The sequence below is a fragment of the Lipotes vexillifer genome, unplaced genomic scaffold (genome assembly GCF_000442215.2).
Source record: "Lipotes vexillifer unplaced genomic scaffold, Lipotes_vexillifer_v1.1 scaffold575, whole genome shotgun sequence".
Classification (NCBI taxonomy): domain Eukaryota; kingdom Metazoa; phylum Chordata; class Mammalia; order Artiodactyla; family Lipotidae; genus Lipotes; species Lipotes vexillifer.
Window position 1 is genome coordinate 2,864,059 of NW_006780198.1, and position 19,751 is coordinate 2,883,809.

Genomic DNA, 19,751 nt, shown 5'->3' on the forward strand with positions numbered 1-19,751 from the left:
AATGCATCTCTGAGTAGACCCCGTTCCATTCTCAGCTCTGATCTCACGCTTTGCACCACCACCTACACGGCCAGCCAGGGCTGAAGTCAAGGCTCGCAGGAACATGCACTATGATGCATGAACATCCTCAGAAGATTCTGAGGATTCATGAACATCCTCAGAAGTGAGAGATCGCAGGAAAACCATCCCCCTCTTTCAGTGAGGCCGGAGGAAGACAGCCTACCTGCAGGGGCTGAATGCATGGTCCATGCCTAACAGAGGCCCTGGTGAGTGTGGCTGCGCCCTGCGCCTCCGCTTACTGTGCAAACTCTGCCCTTTCTACTCTAGCAACTCAAAATGGAGGCACATGCGGTCTGAGAGACCTCGCAGAGCTCGCACTGAGCTTGTGCTGTGACCTAAGCCTTCACGCAGGACGCAGAAACTCCCCCTCACACTGACAGGACTGAGCATGTGCTGTGACCCTCCCTCATCCATACACTGTCTCTCAACGCAATCAATCTCAACCCTGCTGTTTCCGTAAATAAAGCCCAGCCAACAGACGAGGCAGCTTCTCCCCGCATACCAAGCTAGTGTGCAGGGAAGTGGGGCTGCAGAAAGGGGATCCCAGACGGCCAACATCAGGGAACTCGCAGGCCGAGCCACTGAGAGGCTGCAGACAAATGCCCTGCTCTGTCAAGACAACAGCAAGTACTGTTTTGTCTCTTTTAAAAATAAATAAATAAATTATGGTTTAAACAGAGAGATCATCAAGAAGGAACAGAATGAAAAAACACAGATATGAATGACTATACATAGGATTAGCGAACAGGAATACTGCAGTCTATTTAAAAACATAGCAGTAGCTACCTAAGGGAAGCAACCCCGCAAATTTCTTTTTGAAAACTTTAAACATTTGGAAAAAGGTCACACGAACAATCCTGGCAAAGTTATGGAGTACTGGGTATCACTGCAGCCACAAACACAGTGTGGATGGTATAGCAAGCAGAGTATCTAAAGAATACTGGATTTTTTTTTTTTTTTTTTTTTTTGCGGTATGTGGGCCTCTCACTGTTGTGGCCTCTCCCATTATGGAGCACAGGCTCCGGACGAGCAGGCTCAGCGGCCATGGCTCACGGGCCCAGCCGCTCCACGGCATGTGCGATCTTCCCAGACCGGGGCACGAACCCGTATCCCCTGCATCGGCAGGCGGACTCTCAACCACTGCGCCACCAGGGAAGCCCAAGAATACTGGATTTTATGCAAAGAACTTAATCTCCCTTAGATAAGAAGTTCTAAAATCGCTTAAATAATAAATAAAAACATCTCCTAAAGAGATACTAACCCAATCAGAGGTGTATAGCATAAGGAATGTGCTCCTAACAATAAAAAGAGCATGAAAGTTCAAATCAAGAGGCCAAAGAACAAGCACCCTGCCAACAAATACCCAAGCACCTAAAAATAAAATCTCAGTTTAGGCCTCGAGTCAGAACTCTAGGCAATTCTCTATAACACTGTCCATGAAGCTAAATTCATTTAAAAATTTAATCGGAAGCAACTTCTAAAGCCACATTAGCAAGACCACACCATCCTAGTCATACTGAGCTGTTCATACTGCCCAAGCACCAGCCAACACATTTCCTGTTAAAATCCTTAAAAACACATTTTATGCTCTCTCCCTCAACCTCCACCTCCAACAAAAGGCAAGCTGGTCTGTCAGCCATGTAAGAAATCCTAGTTCTGGATGTGTATGTGGGCTTAGTTTCCATTTGCAAACCAAGAAATGATTCTGTATAGTTATAATTTAAAAAGAAAGACCATGAAACTCCCCCAAATTTACAAAGGACAAGAGAGGGTAGGAAGGAGCAGTGCCAATTCTGTTTCCCACAAATGTAACGGAATGAGAAGAAATTAAAACCTGCTTAAAAGGATACTCAGCGTCCTCAAGATTCCTAAAGTAAACGCAGGACCTATTCCACTTCCTTGGAGCCCGGTTATGCTTTCAGATCTACTAAATTGAGACTATGATTAAATAAAAAACTCTCATCATGCTAAAAAATATAATTTACACAAGAAATGCCAAATACACTTAAACAAGTTTCACCTTTGACCCAGCACATGAAGCAAGCATCATGTGGTTGGAATATCATCTTCCCGGCTGGTACATAAGACAACATGTCCCCAGAAGTGTGTGACTAGAAACAGCCCAGAGAAAAAGACTTTCTAAAAACAAGAACAACTGAACTAGAACCTAGTAGCAAATAGCATGAATATGACCACCAAACTGTTTCCTTCAAAAGTGCATTAAAAAAAAAAAAAACCACCAGAAGCAAGAGAACGAAGGGAGGGTCATCGTTTGGAAAGCATTGGAATGAGACGCACACGTGTGCCGCCGCTGTGGCTCTAAGGCCTACCACCTTCAGAAGTCCACCTGTGGCAAATGTGGCCCCCCTGCCACACGAAAGAGAAAGTGTAGCGGGAGTGCTAAAGCTGAAAGACGAAATACCACCGGGACTGGTCGAATGAGGCACCTAAAAACTGTATACCGCAGATTCAGGCATGGATTCCATGAAGGAACAACACCTAAACCCAAGAGGGCAGCTGTTGCAACATCCAGCTCCTCTTAAGGATTTCAACAATTAGTCACACAATAAATGTTCTGGTTTAAAAAAACAAAACAAAACAAAACAAAACCACCAAGCCCTTTCACACATAAATAGCTTACTTGGAGTACTCAGCATAAAATAATAATTTAATAAATTCATCTTTACTCTGAAAAACCACAGTAACTATTCCATGGAGTACAGCATAAAACCGGTTATTGGGATAGCAAGTCAACAAATGGGGACTATAATCTCAGTCCCACAAAATGTCCTGAGTGACACTAAGTGACTAATGCCCTAAGTGACACCAACAGCCTATGGCCTGTTCTCCGTGATACTGGATCCCAGTTGTGACCCCGGCCTACTGCAACACGCTCTTCATTGTCTTTGCTGACACTGTCTCTTCACAGCCGTCCTTTACATACCACTTGGACAGACATCCCTTCTCCCGTGACCCCTCAGCAGCAGCACACCCTGGAGCTCACTCCCAAGGCCTCTTCTCTTCCCCGTGGAGAACGCATCCTCTCTAGCACAGCTCCAGCCAGCCCCTCTCTGGAGACGCCTCTTTCCTAGGAGCAGCTTGGAAAGCTCAGACAGCTCCGCTGTCCTCCTGCTGCACCTCAGCTCACCGCACCCTCCTCTGGGGTGCCGCAACTCTCTTAAGAGATGTTAAGCTCCTTAGGGTCAAGGAGAGTATCAAAATCACCTTTATTGGAACCCCCCAACTCTCTTGTTTTGTACTTCAAAAAAAAATCTGATGCACCAAGAAGAGCAAAATATCACTTACACATAATTTGTACATAAAAGAATTACATAAGCTAAATCTAATCATGAGGAAACATCAAACAAACCAAATTGAATAATATTTGAAAATATACTCTTCAAAAATGTCAATATCATGGGGAAAAAAAACAAGAAAAAGGTTAGGAAACGTATTATGAAAACAAAGAGAGGCAAAGGATATTAAAGCAATACAACAACTAAACACCAATGCATGATCATAGGGGGGGAATTACTATGAAGGTCAACATTAGAAAAACTGGCAAAATGTGAGTGTGGACTGTATTAGACTACATGGTATTACATCGATGTTAACTCTCCTGATTTTGATAACCATACTACGGTTATGTAAGAGAATGTCCTTGTTCTTGGACATTTAAATATTTAGGAGAAAAGAAGCTTGATATCTGCAATTCATTCCTAAATGGTTCAGGAAAGGAAAATACTATAGAGAGGATAATTAAGCAAAGATGGCAAACACAGAAAATAATGGGCAAAAACAGAGATAATAAAGTAAATCTGTAATAAGGTTTAAAAGATAATTAAATAATACTACATAAACTAAAATCAATGCAAATAAAATAATAAAGCAAATATGGCAAAATGTTGACAACTGGTGAAATGGATGAAAGATACACGAGAGTTCTATGTACTAACCTTGTAACTCTTCTTAAAGTTATGTACATGAAATTCCAAACTAAAAATTTTTCAATACATAAAACAAAAAATATTTATACTAGCCTTCAATCATCAATCTTCATGGAATCTGGAAACCAGACACACCAGTGGCAATGAGTGACCTGCCTGCCCACCTGCTTCCATAGTGCTCTAATCCCCAAACTGAATCCACTTAAGACCCAGCTAGCTCTAAATTCAACTCAACCTCAGAGTATGGGATCAGCCCTCCTCCTCATCAGAGAAAATCAAGGAGCTCTAAAACCTGAAAATTAAGTGAGCCAGTGTGCCACTTTTAACCATACATTTCAATTCTAGAAACGGGCTCTGTTTCCCCAGACCAATCCCTGTCTTGAGCTGAGGACCCCTTGGAACTTTACTCAGTACTTACAGGCCTCCAAGACCCAGGACTTATTTTTTCCACTGGTTGTCTTGAACACTAGATGCTTCCTTACTGAACAACCTGCCTGGACCTCATTCCCGCCACCACGTTGCCCTAACTTGTCATCTGGCTGCCGGCAGGGATATGCATACAACTTGCACGTGGGTTGCCCTAGTGCTTCCTTCTGAGGCCTACTGCTAGGTCTCCCCAGAAGGCCGGTGATCCTGGTACATCTACATTGCCTCTGGATCCTAGACCTCCCTCTCTCCTACAATTACTCCTCAGTGAACAACAAGTGAAGGATTAAAACTTCTAAATACATTAAAGGGGAGCTGAGCAGGTGAAATGCATATATTATACTAATAGACTCTTTCTAAAATTATAAAGGTTTATTATATAAAAACCAACTGAATAATCACTCTGCCACTATAATACTTAATGTTTAGTGAGCAGAAAATTTATGTTTATCAAAGGTAAAGTAAGAGCTGCAACATGGAATTTTCCTGGATTTAATTTTGAAGTGTTTTCTACTCTCCAGAAATAGAAAAATGTTTTATTTACTAACAAGAAGTTATAATGGGGCTTCCCTGGTGGCGCAGTGGTTAAGAATCCGTCTGCCAATGCAGGGGACACACGTTCGAGCCCTGGTCTGGGAAGATCCCACATGCTGCGGAGAAACTAAGCCCATGCACCACAACTACTGAGCCTGCGCTCTAGAGCCCGTGTGCCACAACTACTGAGCCTGCGCTCTAGAGCCCGCGAGCCACAACTACTGAAGCATGCGTGCCTAGAGCCCGTGCTCCACAACAAGAGAAGCCACTGCAATAAGAAGCCCGCGCAACGCAATGAAGAGTAGCCCCTGCTCGCTGCAACTAGAGGAAGCTCACGCGCAGCAATGAAGACCCAACGCAGACAAAAATAAAATAATTTTTTTAAAAAGGAAGTTATAAAACAAAATTAGCACTGAAATGTTAACATTCAGGAAACTCTAGAGAAAAACACTCACTGGAAAAAAGATATTCTATTTGACTTTTAATTAGTACTAACCTCCCTTCGAGAGAAAAGGTTTCAGAAACAGCTTGTTTAAATTTTATTTTGAAATTGTCCCTGGTGTGTGCAAATGGAACTGGGCTTTATATTTATACTGATCTTACATCCAGCAAGCATGCTGATTTATCTTACCAGTTCTAACCATTTGTTCATATATTTTCTCAGATTTTCTATGGTAAAAATTATTGCACCATCTTTAATAAAGGTTCTTTTCTTCATTCCCGATCCTCATATATTTTCATGTCTTAATGGTCATGGGAATCTTTCTATTGTCTCTGATTTTACAGAGTATTTCCAACACTCTGCCTTTAAGTACGGTGTTTGCTGCAGGTTTTCAGTAAGTATTCGTCAGAATAAGGAAGCTGCACTCTACAGTTAACTTGCTAAGAACCCCCCACCCCGCAAGTACTGAATGGGTGTTGAGTTTTATCAAGTGCTTTTTCTACATCAAGATGACTGTATATACTTTCTTCTTCAATATGTTAAAAAATGGTAAAATGTTAACAGATAAATTACTATTAAACCATTCATGCATTCTATAAACCCAACTTGAACAAGTATATTTTTAATGCTTTGCCAGATTCCATTTCCCAATATTTTATTTAAACATCTTACATGCATGTTCGTAAGTAAAACTGACCTATAAATCTTACTTTTCAATCTGGTTTTGGAATAAAGGTTTTACTTGCCTCGTAAAATAATTTGGGGAACCTATACCTTCTTTCTGTGTTTTCTAGAACAGTGGTAGAATACACCTATAAAGCGTGAGTCTGGGTTTTTTCTTTTTGTTCTAATGAGAAAAAAAGGAAATGTCCTGTACAAATTATGAAAACTGCCTTTAAAGGGAGAAGGCATGCTTTTTTTTACCCACTTCCTCTTTCTTCCAGCCTTCAACCTGGATGTTATGGCTACCATTCCATCACCTCCTTGAGCACAAGGTCACGGCTGAAGTTAAGGGTACAGAGGTGGCCCCTGGTATCTGCAGAGCCCAATACCAGCCTAGGATTGCTTCCTTTGAAACTCTGCTTATATGAGAGAGAAATGAAAGTTCTATTTCGTTCAAGCCTATTATATCTTCTCTTTCTGATAGTTCTAGCACTGAAGTTCTTAAATGTGTATCTTACCATTTATCTTATCTGATTCAAGTTGAAGACACATAGTTTCCTCCAACATTTTGAAATTTTTGACAGTGAGCTCAGCATTCAAAGATATTTTACCTGTCCAAATTAACTGAAATAAGGGAGATCTAGATTGTCACTTTATAGCTGAAGTATAAATATCTATGATGGTCACAATGTTATTTGACCATGTTATTTAAATAATGGAAAACCCACAGATGTTCAATAATATGAGAACAGATAAATTATGGGACATCCATATGATGGTGTATACAGGGTGCTCATTACAAATGTTTGTAAAACGTTTAATGACATGGTACTATGTTCAAAACAGAAGATGATGAACGAATAGAGGAATGCGTGATTATTTGTACATTATGTATAAACAATATTTTAATTATAATCTTAAAACATACACATATACCTAGACAGGTGCACAAAGATGTATATTCAAGGAAAAACACAAATACAGGTTATAGAATTATTATAACAGTTTGCTTCTTTAATTTTTGAATTTGTCAAGTTATTTTCTGGTAAGCACGTGTTTTTCTCTTCATTAGAAAGACTAAAAGTTATTTTCTAACACAGCCAGAAGAAAATATGTTGTACATGAATCAATCTATGATGATGAATCAATCTATGATGAAATCATGGAAGTTAAGAGCACAAGGTTTTGAGTCAAACAGGGTTGGGGTTTCCTGTTTACTAACCTTAGGCAGCTATTTAATATAATATCGATTTTCCTTTTCCTCATTTATAAAATAAAGACATACCAACCTCAATGAGCTTTTATGGGAATTAAAAAACTAAACAATCCAGGACAGAGTAAGCATTCACTTCATGGTAGTAGTAGTTGTTATCGAATACGTCTTGAACAGATGATGTTACAAATTTGATTCCTTGAGGTGGCACTAAGAAGTATCAACAGGTAAACCTACTAAAAATACAGCTAAAGATGTCAAAACCCATCCATGTGTGGGAGAGAGCAGAGTCTGGGATAGGAAATTGGAGGTAAAGATATTAAGGACAATGAGATGAAGTTTTCTACTGTTAAAGGTGAGAATTACAAATAAGGAAAAAGGGAAAAAAACTTGCAGGAACCTTGTATTATTGGATTAGAGCTGGAAAATTTGTTATGAACTCATGGATACACAAACACACAGATATGAAGGAGATGTAAAAGTGTGCATTACCTCCCTTCCCCTCAGCCCCCAAGCTCCGTTTCATGCAGAAGGCCTGAGAACAGTGACACAAACTAATGAGCATACCGAGCACCAGATCTGGGTTCCTAAGTATCATTCTCCAAAATCTGGCACAATCTGACCTCAAAATGGTAGTAACAGATTATAAACAACTGGATAAAATTGGCAGCCATTAGTCCACCCTGCCATAGATACATGAATAATTCGAAGTTTGATGAGGAAGAAAGCATCTACAGGGTCTCAGAACAACCACCTACAGAACAGTCATTAAGGGATGTGTGGACACGGGTGGGGGTGGGGCAATGCACTGGGAGACTGGGAGTGGCGTATATGCACGACCAGGTGTAAAACGGACAGCTGGTGGGAACATGCCGTACAGCACAGGGAGCTCAGCTCGGTGCTCTGTGGTGACCTAGACGGGGTATATATACCTACATGTATGTATATAGCTGATTCACTCTGTTGTACAGCAGAGACTAACACAGCATTGTAAAGCAACTATAACCCGATTTTAAAAAAAAATTATAAAAGGAAAAAGAGAAATTGTACAATTGCAAAGCCTGGCAGACACCACCTTATTCAATGTATCACAGTGAATATTACCAGCAGTGGGACAAACTAGAATTGTGTAGCACCTAACGGATACAGGAAAAAGAACACATGACTTTTGTACTGTCCCTGTCAAAGATATATGATATAAATGCAATGATAAGGAAACATCATAAATGCAAACTGAGGGACAGTCTACAAAATAATTAGCCTATACAATCTTCCAAAGTACCAATGTCATGAAGTGAAGGAAAGACTGAGAAACTTTTCCAGATTGAAGGAGACTAAACACACATATAACAACCAAATACATAATGCTGAACTGGATTCCTTTTGCTATAGCTTGTTGTTATAAAACTTGAGTGGGGTCTGAGAATTCCAGGGCAATAATATTTACTTGGTAATTTCCTGATTTTGAAGGCTATATTGTGATTATGCAAGAAAAACGCCCTTGTTCACAGGAAATACACAAAGAATTAGAGTGTGATATAGCCTCATGGTGACAACTTATTTTCAAATGGTTCAGTTAAGCAAAGATCTTCTAGTGTACTGGCAACTGTTCTGTATGGTCAAGACTGTTTCAAAACAAAGTAAAGAAAGGTGAATCATACAAGTAAAACACTCAGCACAGGGCCAGGTGCACAGTGCTCACTAACTATAGCTATTATTAGTAACATTATTGCCACTGTCATGGGGGAGATTATATATATAAATTCTTGCAAGTGCCTCGGTTTATGATTACTTCTAAATATAAGGATAATAATACTTAAGCCTCAATACTGCTTTTAAAAAAAACAAAAACCTGCTTCCTGGAAGAAGAAGAAGAAAAGCGGAGAGGGCACAGATGAATGCAGGTGATCACAGGTGACCAGGGACATTCTCTCCTGGGCAAGATAGAAGATGAGATCTCAGCCCTCAACTTGTTTTCCACCTGATTAAACAAGAGAAGGCTCATGTTCAAGAAGCAAAGAACCAAGAATATAATCAGATTTTTCATGCCGCAGACCAAGCCTCTGATGAGACCACTGACGCTTATATAAAACTAGTATTAGAGCACGGGATTGCTCTGTGACCACCTATACACAAAATACTACATTTTATTTTATTTTTTTGGCCACACTGGGTCTTCGTTGCTGCACGCAGGTTTTCTCTAGTTGCGGCAAGCGGAAGCTACTCTTCATTGCAGTGTGCGGGCTTCTCACTGCAGTGGCTTCTCTTGTTGTGGAGTACGGGCTCTAAGGCACGCAGGCTTCAGTAGTTGTGGCTCGCGGGCTCAGCAGTTGTGGCCCAAGGGCTTAGCTGCTCCGCAGCATCTTCCCGGACCAGGGCTCGAGCCCGTGTCCCCCCTGCCTTGGCAGGCGGATTCTTAACCACTGCGCCCATTAGGGACCCAAGGAACTCTTATTTAGCAAGGGGAAACAAAGGGACTGGCTCCTGGCAAAATTCACTCTTAATAATTTAAAAATAAAGGCACCTCCTCTCAAGTAGCCACCCTGCAAACTTGTTCTTACTGGGACTCCATTCACTATTACTTCCTTCCCCTTCTAACTCACTGGCCTGAGGCAGAAAGGTAAGCAGAACTTTTCTAAGAAATGAAAGGTATAGACTCAGAAAAGGTCAAAGCACAATTAAAAAAAGCACTGGCTAACAGGCCGAACCTGCAGAGGTGGAGGGATGGGAAGATGAGGGAAAGGACAACCAAAAACTCAGTAAACCCTCCACGCTACAAAGAGGACAGGCTTGTTTGCTATAAAAAGCCCAAACCTCTTTCTCAATAAAATTGTTTTTTCAATTTTGGTTCTCAAATTTTCAATAAAATATTCTGACTGTAGAAATGTATTGTTTCCCATCAACACTACTCACGTATTTATTTTAATTGTTGAGTCAGTTTCATTGTGGTCAATGAAGAAATTTACCCTACATTTTTAGCAACCGAATATATTCAAAGAATTTTATAATTAATATTCTAAGCAGAGGCAAGAATCCCCAGTGCTCAGACTTCCACATGTCAGCAAAATCAACCAGATGGTTAATGATCTACCTGGTAGAATCGAGACATCTTGGGAAGTGGTTCATATTTCGCCTATGGATTCAACACCATCTTACGGAGCTGAAAAAGACACTTCTCAATCTCTTCTTCAAAAGAAAATTTATATTTTTGCAATTCCCGAAAAGCAACAAAAAAAATTACAGTTTACAAAAGCTACCCTGTTTTTGTTTTCCCCATTTTTATTAAAGAGGAAAACACAGTCCAGGAAGTACAACCTTTACCCATGGACACAAAGATGAAGTGGGAGCACAGAATCAGAACCCAGGCTGCCTGGGTCCATAAGGGGAGATCTTTCCACGCTGCTGGTCTTAACAAAAGGATCAAGCAGTCAGATTAAATGGCCATGAGGTACTAGACAAATAAAGAAGCAACAAGGAGAATAAAAGGATAGATGTAACCGGTCTCTATGCCCAGCTCTTTTTATAAGCTAGAACCAACCTACTTTATTTATTTATTGTTTTGAACCAACCTACTTTAATTCAACCAAGGACGCTGGTGTTTTGGTCAAGTTCATGTATAAGGACTACTGGCTTTATGTACTAAGACCTCTGAGCTGAAATTTATTGACTTTATTTAAAGTTTCTCACTAGATTTTGGATCATACCCTTCAAAGAAAATGAGAACATGATGACATTATGTTCAGAGTATGCTGACTGCAGACGTAAATTTGGAGTGAATCTTACTTACTGAGCAACAGTGAACACTCCCTGAGTGCAGAAACGACAAAACAAATTCCAAAAGCAAAGCCCAATTACCAAAGTTTCAAGCCCTCTCTCACCTGCCAGCCCCTGTAGCCTGGATTCTACCTGAAGCTAGAAACATCTGCCCCCACATTTTTTGCCCAAGTTTTGTTCCTTAAATGTCGTGGGTAGCAGGAACACAGCGTTACAACCCTTAAGCTAAGATCTTTAGGACCAGAAGATTTTCAGAATTGAGAAATTTTTGGATTTAGAAGGTACTACAGGGAATATACCAGGGTAATACCACAGCAGTGTCTGAGCACTAATCCCTATTCTATCACATCGGTACCTTTGTAGTAAAAGCTGTGCAAGTCCACACAAAGTGAACTGAATAAAGAATATAAAAAGTCTCACATCAGTTCAGGTCAAGTTTGACCTCAGGGTCAAATGAATTTCAGCACCCAACTTAGCATAAAAATTTTTTGATCCTCAGAGCTTTCAGATTTCAGAATTGAAAATAAGAGATTATGAACCTGTATTATTGTGGATGCTTCACTTATAGTAATGATCGTACTCTGAGTAGAAAAAAATAATTAATGAAATATAAATTTATACCTAATAACACCGAAGTAATTCTATGCCGACTACAAGAAATCCACCCTCTCCAAATTTTAAAGGCAATGGACCAAAGCATTCATAAAAGTCTGTTCCCCACTAGCACGCAAGGTAACACCATCAAAACCAAAAAGTTCTGGACAACCAGGTCCCTGATAAGGCACAATATTCAGAAATATAATAAATAAGTAGGTGAGGGGGGAGGTAGCCAGATATTGGGGTTTTAAAAGGATCTGTGATAAATGTGAGAGGAAAAAAACCCCAATCATTCAGTGCCAACTAAGATGCTAAAAAAATTATGGAAAATTACGTAAGTCAACTTTTAACAGAAAATTTGCTACGAGAAATAACTCCATCCTAAACTTCAGTTTTAACTGCTCTCTTAGAGTTCACACGTTATTTAAGGGGAGGGGGACAGTCATCAAAGTCTGGAGTCACAGAATCACCATTCTTTAACTTCCAGTGGTCTTACTGATCAACGTGCCATCTCACGGGATTATTAGAACGGTCTGACATTCCTCCCCAGATGACTCAGGGCACTAAGAGTCAGCACACAGCACCACACAGCCACAGTTACATGCTAGTCTCACTCATCTCAAATGAGGGAGACCAGCTCATCACACTGCCCCATCCCTCACGGACCTGAAACAAAGACAGGAACAGAGATAAGTTCTGCAAGGGCATGCACCCCGAGCATTCGAAGGACTGGGCTGTGCATAAGCCAGGCGGAGAAAACACAGTTTTCTATACTCTGTTAAATCACATACACAGTTTTGATAATTTGGGCAGCTATGGGAAGTGTGCACCAAACCCCGAACTTCGGAGGTAGAAAGCAGTGCTCATGGTGAAGACAGTGAGCTTGGTCCACACTGGCTTTATCACTGCAAATTTTCACACTCACTTTGTGAGAAGTTTGAGACCTGCCACAAACTTATCACTAATAAGTAGACATTCAAATATTTGTTCACTTCAATCCATCCAACAACCCCCAAGCACTTCCACTATGCCAAGCACAACCTGGACACGGGGAACAGAGCCACAGAAATGAACAAATGGGACTAAGGTCAAAGCACTCAAGAAGTGCTTCAGGATGCAGATCCTGGAAACACGCTGCTACAGGCATGTCTCTGGGTTGCTTTTTCAGATGAGATAAATAATAATATATTCCTCTATAGCACGCCTAACCCACAGTTTAAAACAAAACTGATGGGAAGTATCTCTCTGAATGACTACCAGTAACATACAATAAAAAATGAGACAAGAACCTGCGTGAGTCTCCAGCTTACACAGATAAGCTACATATCACTTTAAATGAACATTCAGCAAAAACAGGTGTACAACTAAAACTAGTGAAAAGTAAACCTGCTTGGCTATTATGAATCCAAGAGCTAAACATTTAAAACTCAAAAGCTATTTGGTCAATTCCCTGAAACAATCTAACTTGTGCAATATGACAGCCATCTATCAAATAGTTCAATAAATATGGCATCACTGAAATAACAGACTACTGTGTATCCAGACAGAAATCCAACTCTGAGTGTCCAACACTTCACTTGGGCAACAGGAAGACATGACCAGGCAGCTAATAAATGCATATGTAATATAAACATTTCACAATATAAGATGCTTTTGAAATATTACCATTGATCAGCTTCTTTGCCACTGGAATAGGGCATACTTTTGAAAATGAAAACAAAAGCTCAAATTCACTGTTTTTTAAAGAAAAAAAGGTAAGCAAAAAAGGTGAGCATAGTTGTTGTCTAGTATATATAGTCTAGTATATATATGGAAAGAGACACATATTTATGTCCCAATAGAGCTTTATGCAGCCTCTTACAACCACAACAAAGAATTATGTTGCCTTTTATTGACCCTAGTTTGATGGTCTAAACAGCAACATTCTAAATTTTACATATAATTTCTCAGCATCCTCCATGAAGAGGTTTTCACTCAAGCGGTACCCATCTGGCAATTATACTTAATGTACTTCTTTCTACTAACTTCCTTGAGCCAAGCACCTTTTATTTCTTTCTCAGTCCTTATAGTTTTAGATTATGTCCTGACTGCCCTGTGCACAGACTACTTGATCGCCCTAATAACATTCTCTGTTTTTTCAAATTCTTAATAAAACACAGTCACATGGTTGATACAAGATAAATATGAACACATATACTCTTACAGAAGTTCTTCCATGGGCTGAGTTAAAACTACAGCCTATCAGAGACATAAACAAAGAATTCTTTCTGTTAAATTATTTTGACTCTATTGCTTTTCATTTAAAAAATAATAATTCTACCTGTGATATAGATCTTACCAAGACAGTTGAGAACTGGATGTGCCCATCTCATACCAGCAGTCTTACTAGAGATATTTCAGTGAGTGTTCCTGGGGTTTTATTAGGTGAACAAATTACTAATCAACGAACTTTCCATAATGTCCTAGGTGTTTTCGATAAGGTATGGCAGGCTTGACTGAATAGGCATGAGGGTACAATTCATAATAAGTTCAAAACACACACCAACTAAACATCTGTCTTTATCTTGCCCTCTGCAAACCCAAATTGTCTTACTTTTCCTTTTCTTAACAACAACAACAAAAAAGCAAACAATAAGCTGCTAAAGACACCAAAGACATTAAGTACAACTCCTCCCAAAGAGGTTTCCTACAGGACTTTGTGTCTTTTTTTTCATCTTATCAGTATATGCCCAGAAGTGTACACAGACACACCCACACTCGTGAAAAAAAGCCAAAGTTCTCACGGAGTGGGACCCAGTGACTCACTTACCTCGTCTCAGGGTTGTAGCCTAATATGTAGAAAAATGAATCCACTCGGGCTTTAAACTCTCTAGCAGCAAATATGTCAGAAAAATGGGAGATGTTACACTTCCCTCTGAAAATAAATGAACAAAAAACGTTAGTAATGTCCTCAACAGCTTTGCAAACCATAATACTACTAGAAAAGCAGAGGTGGGGGAAGATATAGCTAAATCCATGGTATTCTAAGAACATGGAGAATATGGCTACAAACTCTTTAATTATCTGTTCAGAAGAACAGGAGTTCCCGTTTTTTTATTATATTTTTTTGTTTCATGACTGCTTTAACCTACAAGTTTACAACTTAACTGCTTTTATCTCAGCCTTTTAGTCTTAGAATAAAATTAATTAAACCACAAAGACAAATTGAGGGCAGGATTGTGATGAAAGGATATTAAACTAGAAGTGATGGGGAAAAATTTAAACCACATTTACATTACTTTACAAAAAAAAAAATCCATCTAAAGTCTCTGTAAATCATCAAAGCAAAATGGGCCTCTTCTTCCTGCTACCTTACGAAAAGGAGAATGTGTAACTGTTAAATATTTTTCTTCTCTCTGAGTGTGGAAGAAATAAACTGTCTTGGAAATTAAAACCTAGAGAAATTTTAATTTTAAATATATAGATGGGTTCTAGTATACAAACACACACTTCCCAAATTTTCAGGTAACATTAACTGACTAAGTTGGAAAAAGCATTCCCATGGAAATACTAGAGCAGTAAGGTTTCCAGGTTCACCTACTAACAAAAGTTAAACCACAATATAGCTGAAAACTCTACAATACTACACAACTCCTTAAGCAGCGTTTCCACACACCAAATATAAATGTCATTTACATTATACCATGCAGTAGGACCCACCATCCCACTACACACACCTACATACATACAGGAGTGCTGAGAGAAATTCCAGGGTTCCAAAGAAGGCAGGGAGGTTTTCAGAATTTCAACTCCCTCAGCAGTTACAGGAAGCAACTTTAACATCAACTGGAAGCCAAAGGCTATGATTAGAGTAGATGGAATTGGAGGATCGAAGGCACATCAACAGAACCTGCAAGATGCTTCCAGGGATGTGACCTCCCACTGCGTGAGCAGGCATTCCATTCCCAGAAGGACTCCATGAGTTGGCACGTCAACAACACACACGTGTGCTAGTCGCCAAGGTGTTAGTGAAAGAAACTTGAGGGATATCAACATGGGGATGGACATTCATTCACTTCCTAACAAATTGAAAAGCAATTAAAAATCCTCCTTTCCCACAGGGCTTAAGTAATCTGTGACCAAAGCCTCAGTACTGGGCAGAAGATAAGATGAGCTGAGACAATCTCCATTTTAAAAATTAAACAAAAATACTACTGATTTCTTGAAGTTCCTTTGGATACTACTGATTAGAAGATAATGTAGGGTTATTGAGCACTTAAAATATGGCTGGTATAAGTGAAGAGAAATGAATTTTAAATTTTATTTAATCTCAATTAATGTATATTTAAATAGCCACATGTAGCTAGTGGCTACCATCTCAAACAGCACAGATTTATATAACATTTCCATCATCGTGGCAAGTTCTGTTGGAAGCACTGACTTGTAGGTAACAAGATACAATTAAAGGAAAAAATGGACTAGGTATCAACTCTCCAGGCCCAGGAGCTATCCTTCTAGTATTTAACTGGAACTAAAATGAGCTCCTGGAAAAGGATAGGCAGGTAAGACAACTTTTTAGATGAACAATGCACTCGCTCTGCAACTAATCACCCACCTATCAGAAATGATTCATCCCTGAAGCCTAGAAGAAAGAAGTAAGTCCCTTTATCAGTTAACCAGAGATAAGTACATCTATTATACCTATCTCATAAAAATATTACGAAGATCAAATGAGAAGTCTATGAAACGTTGTATACTGCTCCGCGCTGTGCAAAATCAATTACTTCATCACTGTCCATTACTAAAGGAAAGCAATTCTTCCTTTATTATTCTTGGTTATTACTCAAATTTAATTTTATCCTTAAACTTGGATAAGTAATTAATTAAACACATAGACACTCCTCTAACCCACAATTCTAAACACAAGCATTGGAAATCAGTTATGTTTAAGACAAGGTTTCCCAGTCTCAGCACTACTGGCATTTTAGACAGCAATCCTTTGTTGTTGGCAGCTATCCTGTATTTAGCAGCATCCCTGGCCTCTACCGCATAGCACCCACACACATCACTGTGACCATCAAAAACACTGCCAAAATGTTCCCAGGGAAGGGCAACACAACTGGCTTAGGGAAAATCCAAAGCAGTAGGAAGAGAAGGCTATCATATGATAAACGACTATGAAGCTGTAATAAACGGGATTTTACCTACCACTGTGTCCTCTATTTGCTTCCCGTTTGATTATATGAAGGGTATTGATCTTTGTATGTTAATTTTATATCCTGCTACTCAACAAAATTTTTTAGCACTTGATAGAGCTTAATCACTGATTCTCTGAGGTCTTCCCAATATGCTAACTTTATTTGCAAACACACATAGTTTCACTTTTTCTTTACCCTTTCTTAAGCCTCTAAGTTGCACCTCTAATACAATGAAAATGTGGAAAGTAGTGGAAATAGAGGACATCCTCACCTTGTTCCTGATCTTAGTGGAAAAGCCTCCCAGGTGTTCCCATTAAATAGCTTTAGAATAACCATATCATAATCATCGCTTTGGAGACAGGTTTCTTCCTTAGACTTATTAACATGCTGTTAGATGTTAACAGAGTCTTGAATAGTAAACCTACCTTGCATGCCTGGAATAAATCCCAGTTGGCCATAAGGTATTTTTTAATAAAATACTAGAATTTCTTAAAGCATTTGATTAATTAGATCTAATGTTTTTCCTCATTAGTTTCTGCTTTTATCATTATTATTTCCTTCACTGTGCTTTTGTTGTTGTTCATAACCGCTTTATTCATACTAGCCTAGATACAAACCAAATGTCCATCAACAAAGAAATGGGTAAACAAAGTATTGTACAATTTACAATGAGATTACTACACAACAACATATAGAAAAGAGCTACTGATACATAACCCATCATGAAAAATCTAAAAAATTAAATGTTGAGTAAAAGAAGCCAGACACAAAAAAACTACATACTGTATGATTCCATTTATATGAAGTTCTAGAACAGCAAAAAGGAATTTATGGTAGGAGAAATCAGAATAGTGGTTGTTTCTGGGTGGGAAGTTTAGAGAGAACAGGAGCTGAAGGGGACTTTCTGGGATGATGAGAATATCCCATGCCTTGTTTAGTGTCAAACAAATTTGCCAAAATTTATGGAAATGTAAACTTAAAATCTGAATTTTTCTGTATATTAAAAAAAAAAAAGCATTGGGAGAAAATAAAACAACAGTCACTAGCATATAGCTGTGGCTCTTGGAAGTGTCTGTCCCTGCCGGGTAAGGGGCCCGCAGTAGCAAAGCAGAGTGGAAGACTGGGTTGACAGGGGCCGGGAGGCTGACCGTGGCTGGTTCTGACTGGCTGCCATCCATTCTGAAATATTTTGCATATCGCCTCTTGCTGAAGAGCAGTGCTCACACTTTAAAAGTGTGTACATGTGTACCATTTTAAGCACTTAGTGTCTTTCTCCAGGGCTCTCTTTTCACCATGCCCTTGCTCAAAACAGTATATTATTTGACAGTGTTTGTGAAATGGAGGCAGAGAGACTGTTAAGAGAAAACTGCCATCATGCCCACCTTGCTGAAACAGCTGCTTTCCCAGCTTCCTCAGGTTCTGCATTCCCCATATCTTCACTGTTAACAGAAATAAGACTAAAGACAGGGAAGCACCATGTCTTAGGGTCCTTTTATTCAGCAGTAAGAAGGGCTTCCTGGAAAGGACTTGTTCAAGTAGTGCTTTGTTGTGACGCCCCCCGGTTACGCCCTGGGCATGGCACCATCTACAGAGTCCTGTGCCTGGTGGGAGAAGGCCATCTGAAGGGGATGAAAAAGAGGAGAGAACCTCCTCAGGCAAGCAGAGAAATACAAATGGAAACTGTGGCCCAGAAATTCATTCCCTTAAACTGTATCCATAATTGAGCGAGTCTTCATACACCCCCAGACATATGCAAACCTCAAAGAAACTCGTGAAGAGGTACACAAGCTCACAAAGACTGCTTACAGTAGCTTGTTTGTTTACAGCTATTACTGTCACTCTTACCCGGAAATAAGGGGAAAAAAGATTTTGAGACAGGTCAGCATCGTGTCTATTGTTAAGTCATTTGATTAATGACAGGCATAGTATCTTTTCTTTTTTAAGTTTCTTTTCTATTTCTAGTTCTTGTTTCTCTCGCCCTCCTGTGGGTTATCTGAACATTTCTTTAGGATTTCATCTTGATTTATTTATAGTGTTCTGAGGGTTATCACGCCACATAGTTTTCTAGCGACTGCTCTAAGTATAACAATATACAACATTACTTCCACTGAAGCCCCTCTGCCTCTCCACTTTTTAATTTTCTTAAATGTTTGAGGAAAATTCTTAAACACTCCTCAAAGACACAAAAGTAAATACAAACAAACAGGAAAACACCCCCTATTCTTGGATAGGAAAACTCAACATGGCATTTCTCCAAACTTGATCTATAAATTCAAGGCAACCCTAATACAAACACCAGCTATAGCTATTTTATGGAATAAAACAAGTTCTACTAATATTCATATGGAAAAATCAAATAACTAAACAGGGAGGGAGCTAGCCCTATCAGACATCAAAACATACTATGAAGCCTCTATAATTAAGAGTATAGTGCTAGCACATATCTAGACAATAGGAAATAGAATATCAAGTCCAGAATACATATGGAAAATAATATATGACAAAGGTGGCATCTCAAACCACTGAGGTAAAGAGAGTAAATGGTAGTGGGGCAGCTGGGTAGAATTTATCTTTAAAAAGTGGTGTAGGGCAAGGCTTTCTAACTATGACTCAGTCCTGAGGGAATACTTGCAATAGGCATATTAAGAACTTTTAAAAAGTGAGAGACAAAAAGACAACAACCCAACAGAAAAGACATGAACAGACAATTCACAAAAATATAGACAAAAATATGCTCAAACTCACTCATTGACAACCTACATGCATATACACAAGACAGCAGGTGAATAAACCACAGTACACCCACAAAACAGAGTACTATACAGCTATGAAGGAGAATGAGCTCTATGAGTTAACATGGAGCAATTTCCAGAACATACCACTAAGTGGAAAAAAGCAAAGCACAAAAGACTATCTAT

General features: G+C 39.3%; 1 protein-coding gene across 1 annotated transcript in view; it reads right to left on the bottom strand.

The window, feature by feature from the left end:
- The window catches only part of RERE (arginine-glutamic acid dipeptide repeats), a 259,834-nt gene that overhangs the window by 143,241 nt on the left and 96,842 nt on the right, over nt 1-19,751 (bottom strand). Inside the window, exon 6 of the mRNA XM_007453328.1 lies at nt 14,466-14,570. Coding sequence (XP_007453390.1) covers nt 14,466-14,570 — 105 coding nt within the window. The remainder of the gene's footprint in view (nt 1-14,465; nt 14,571-19,751) is intronic.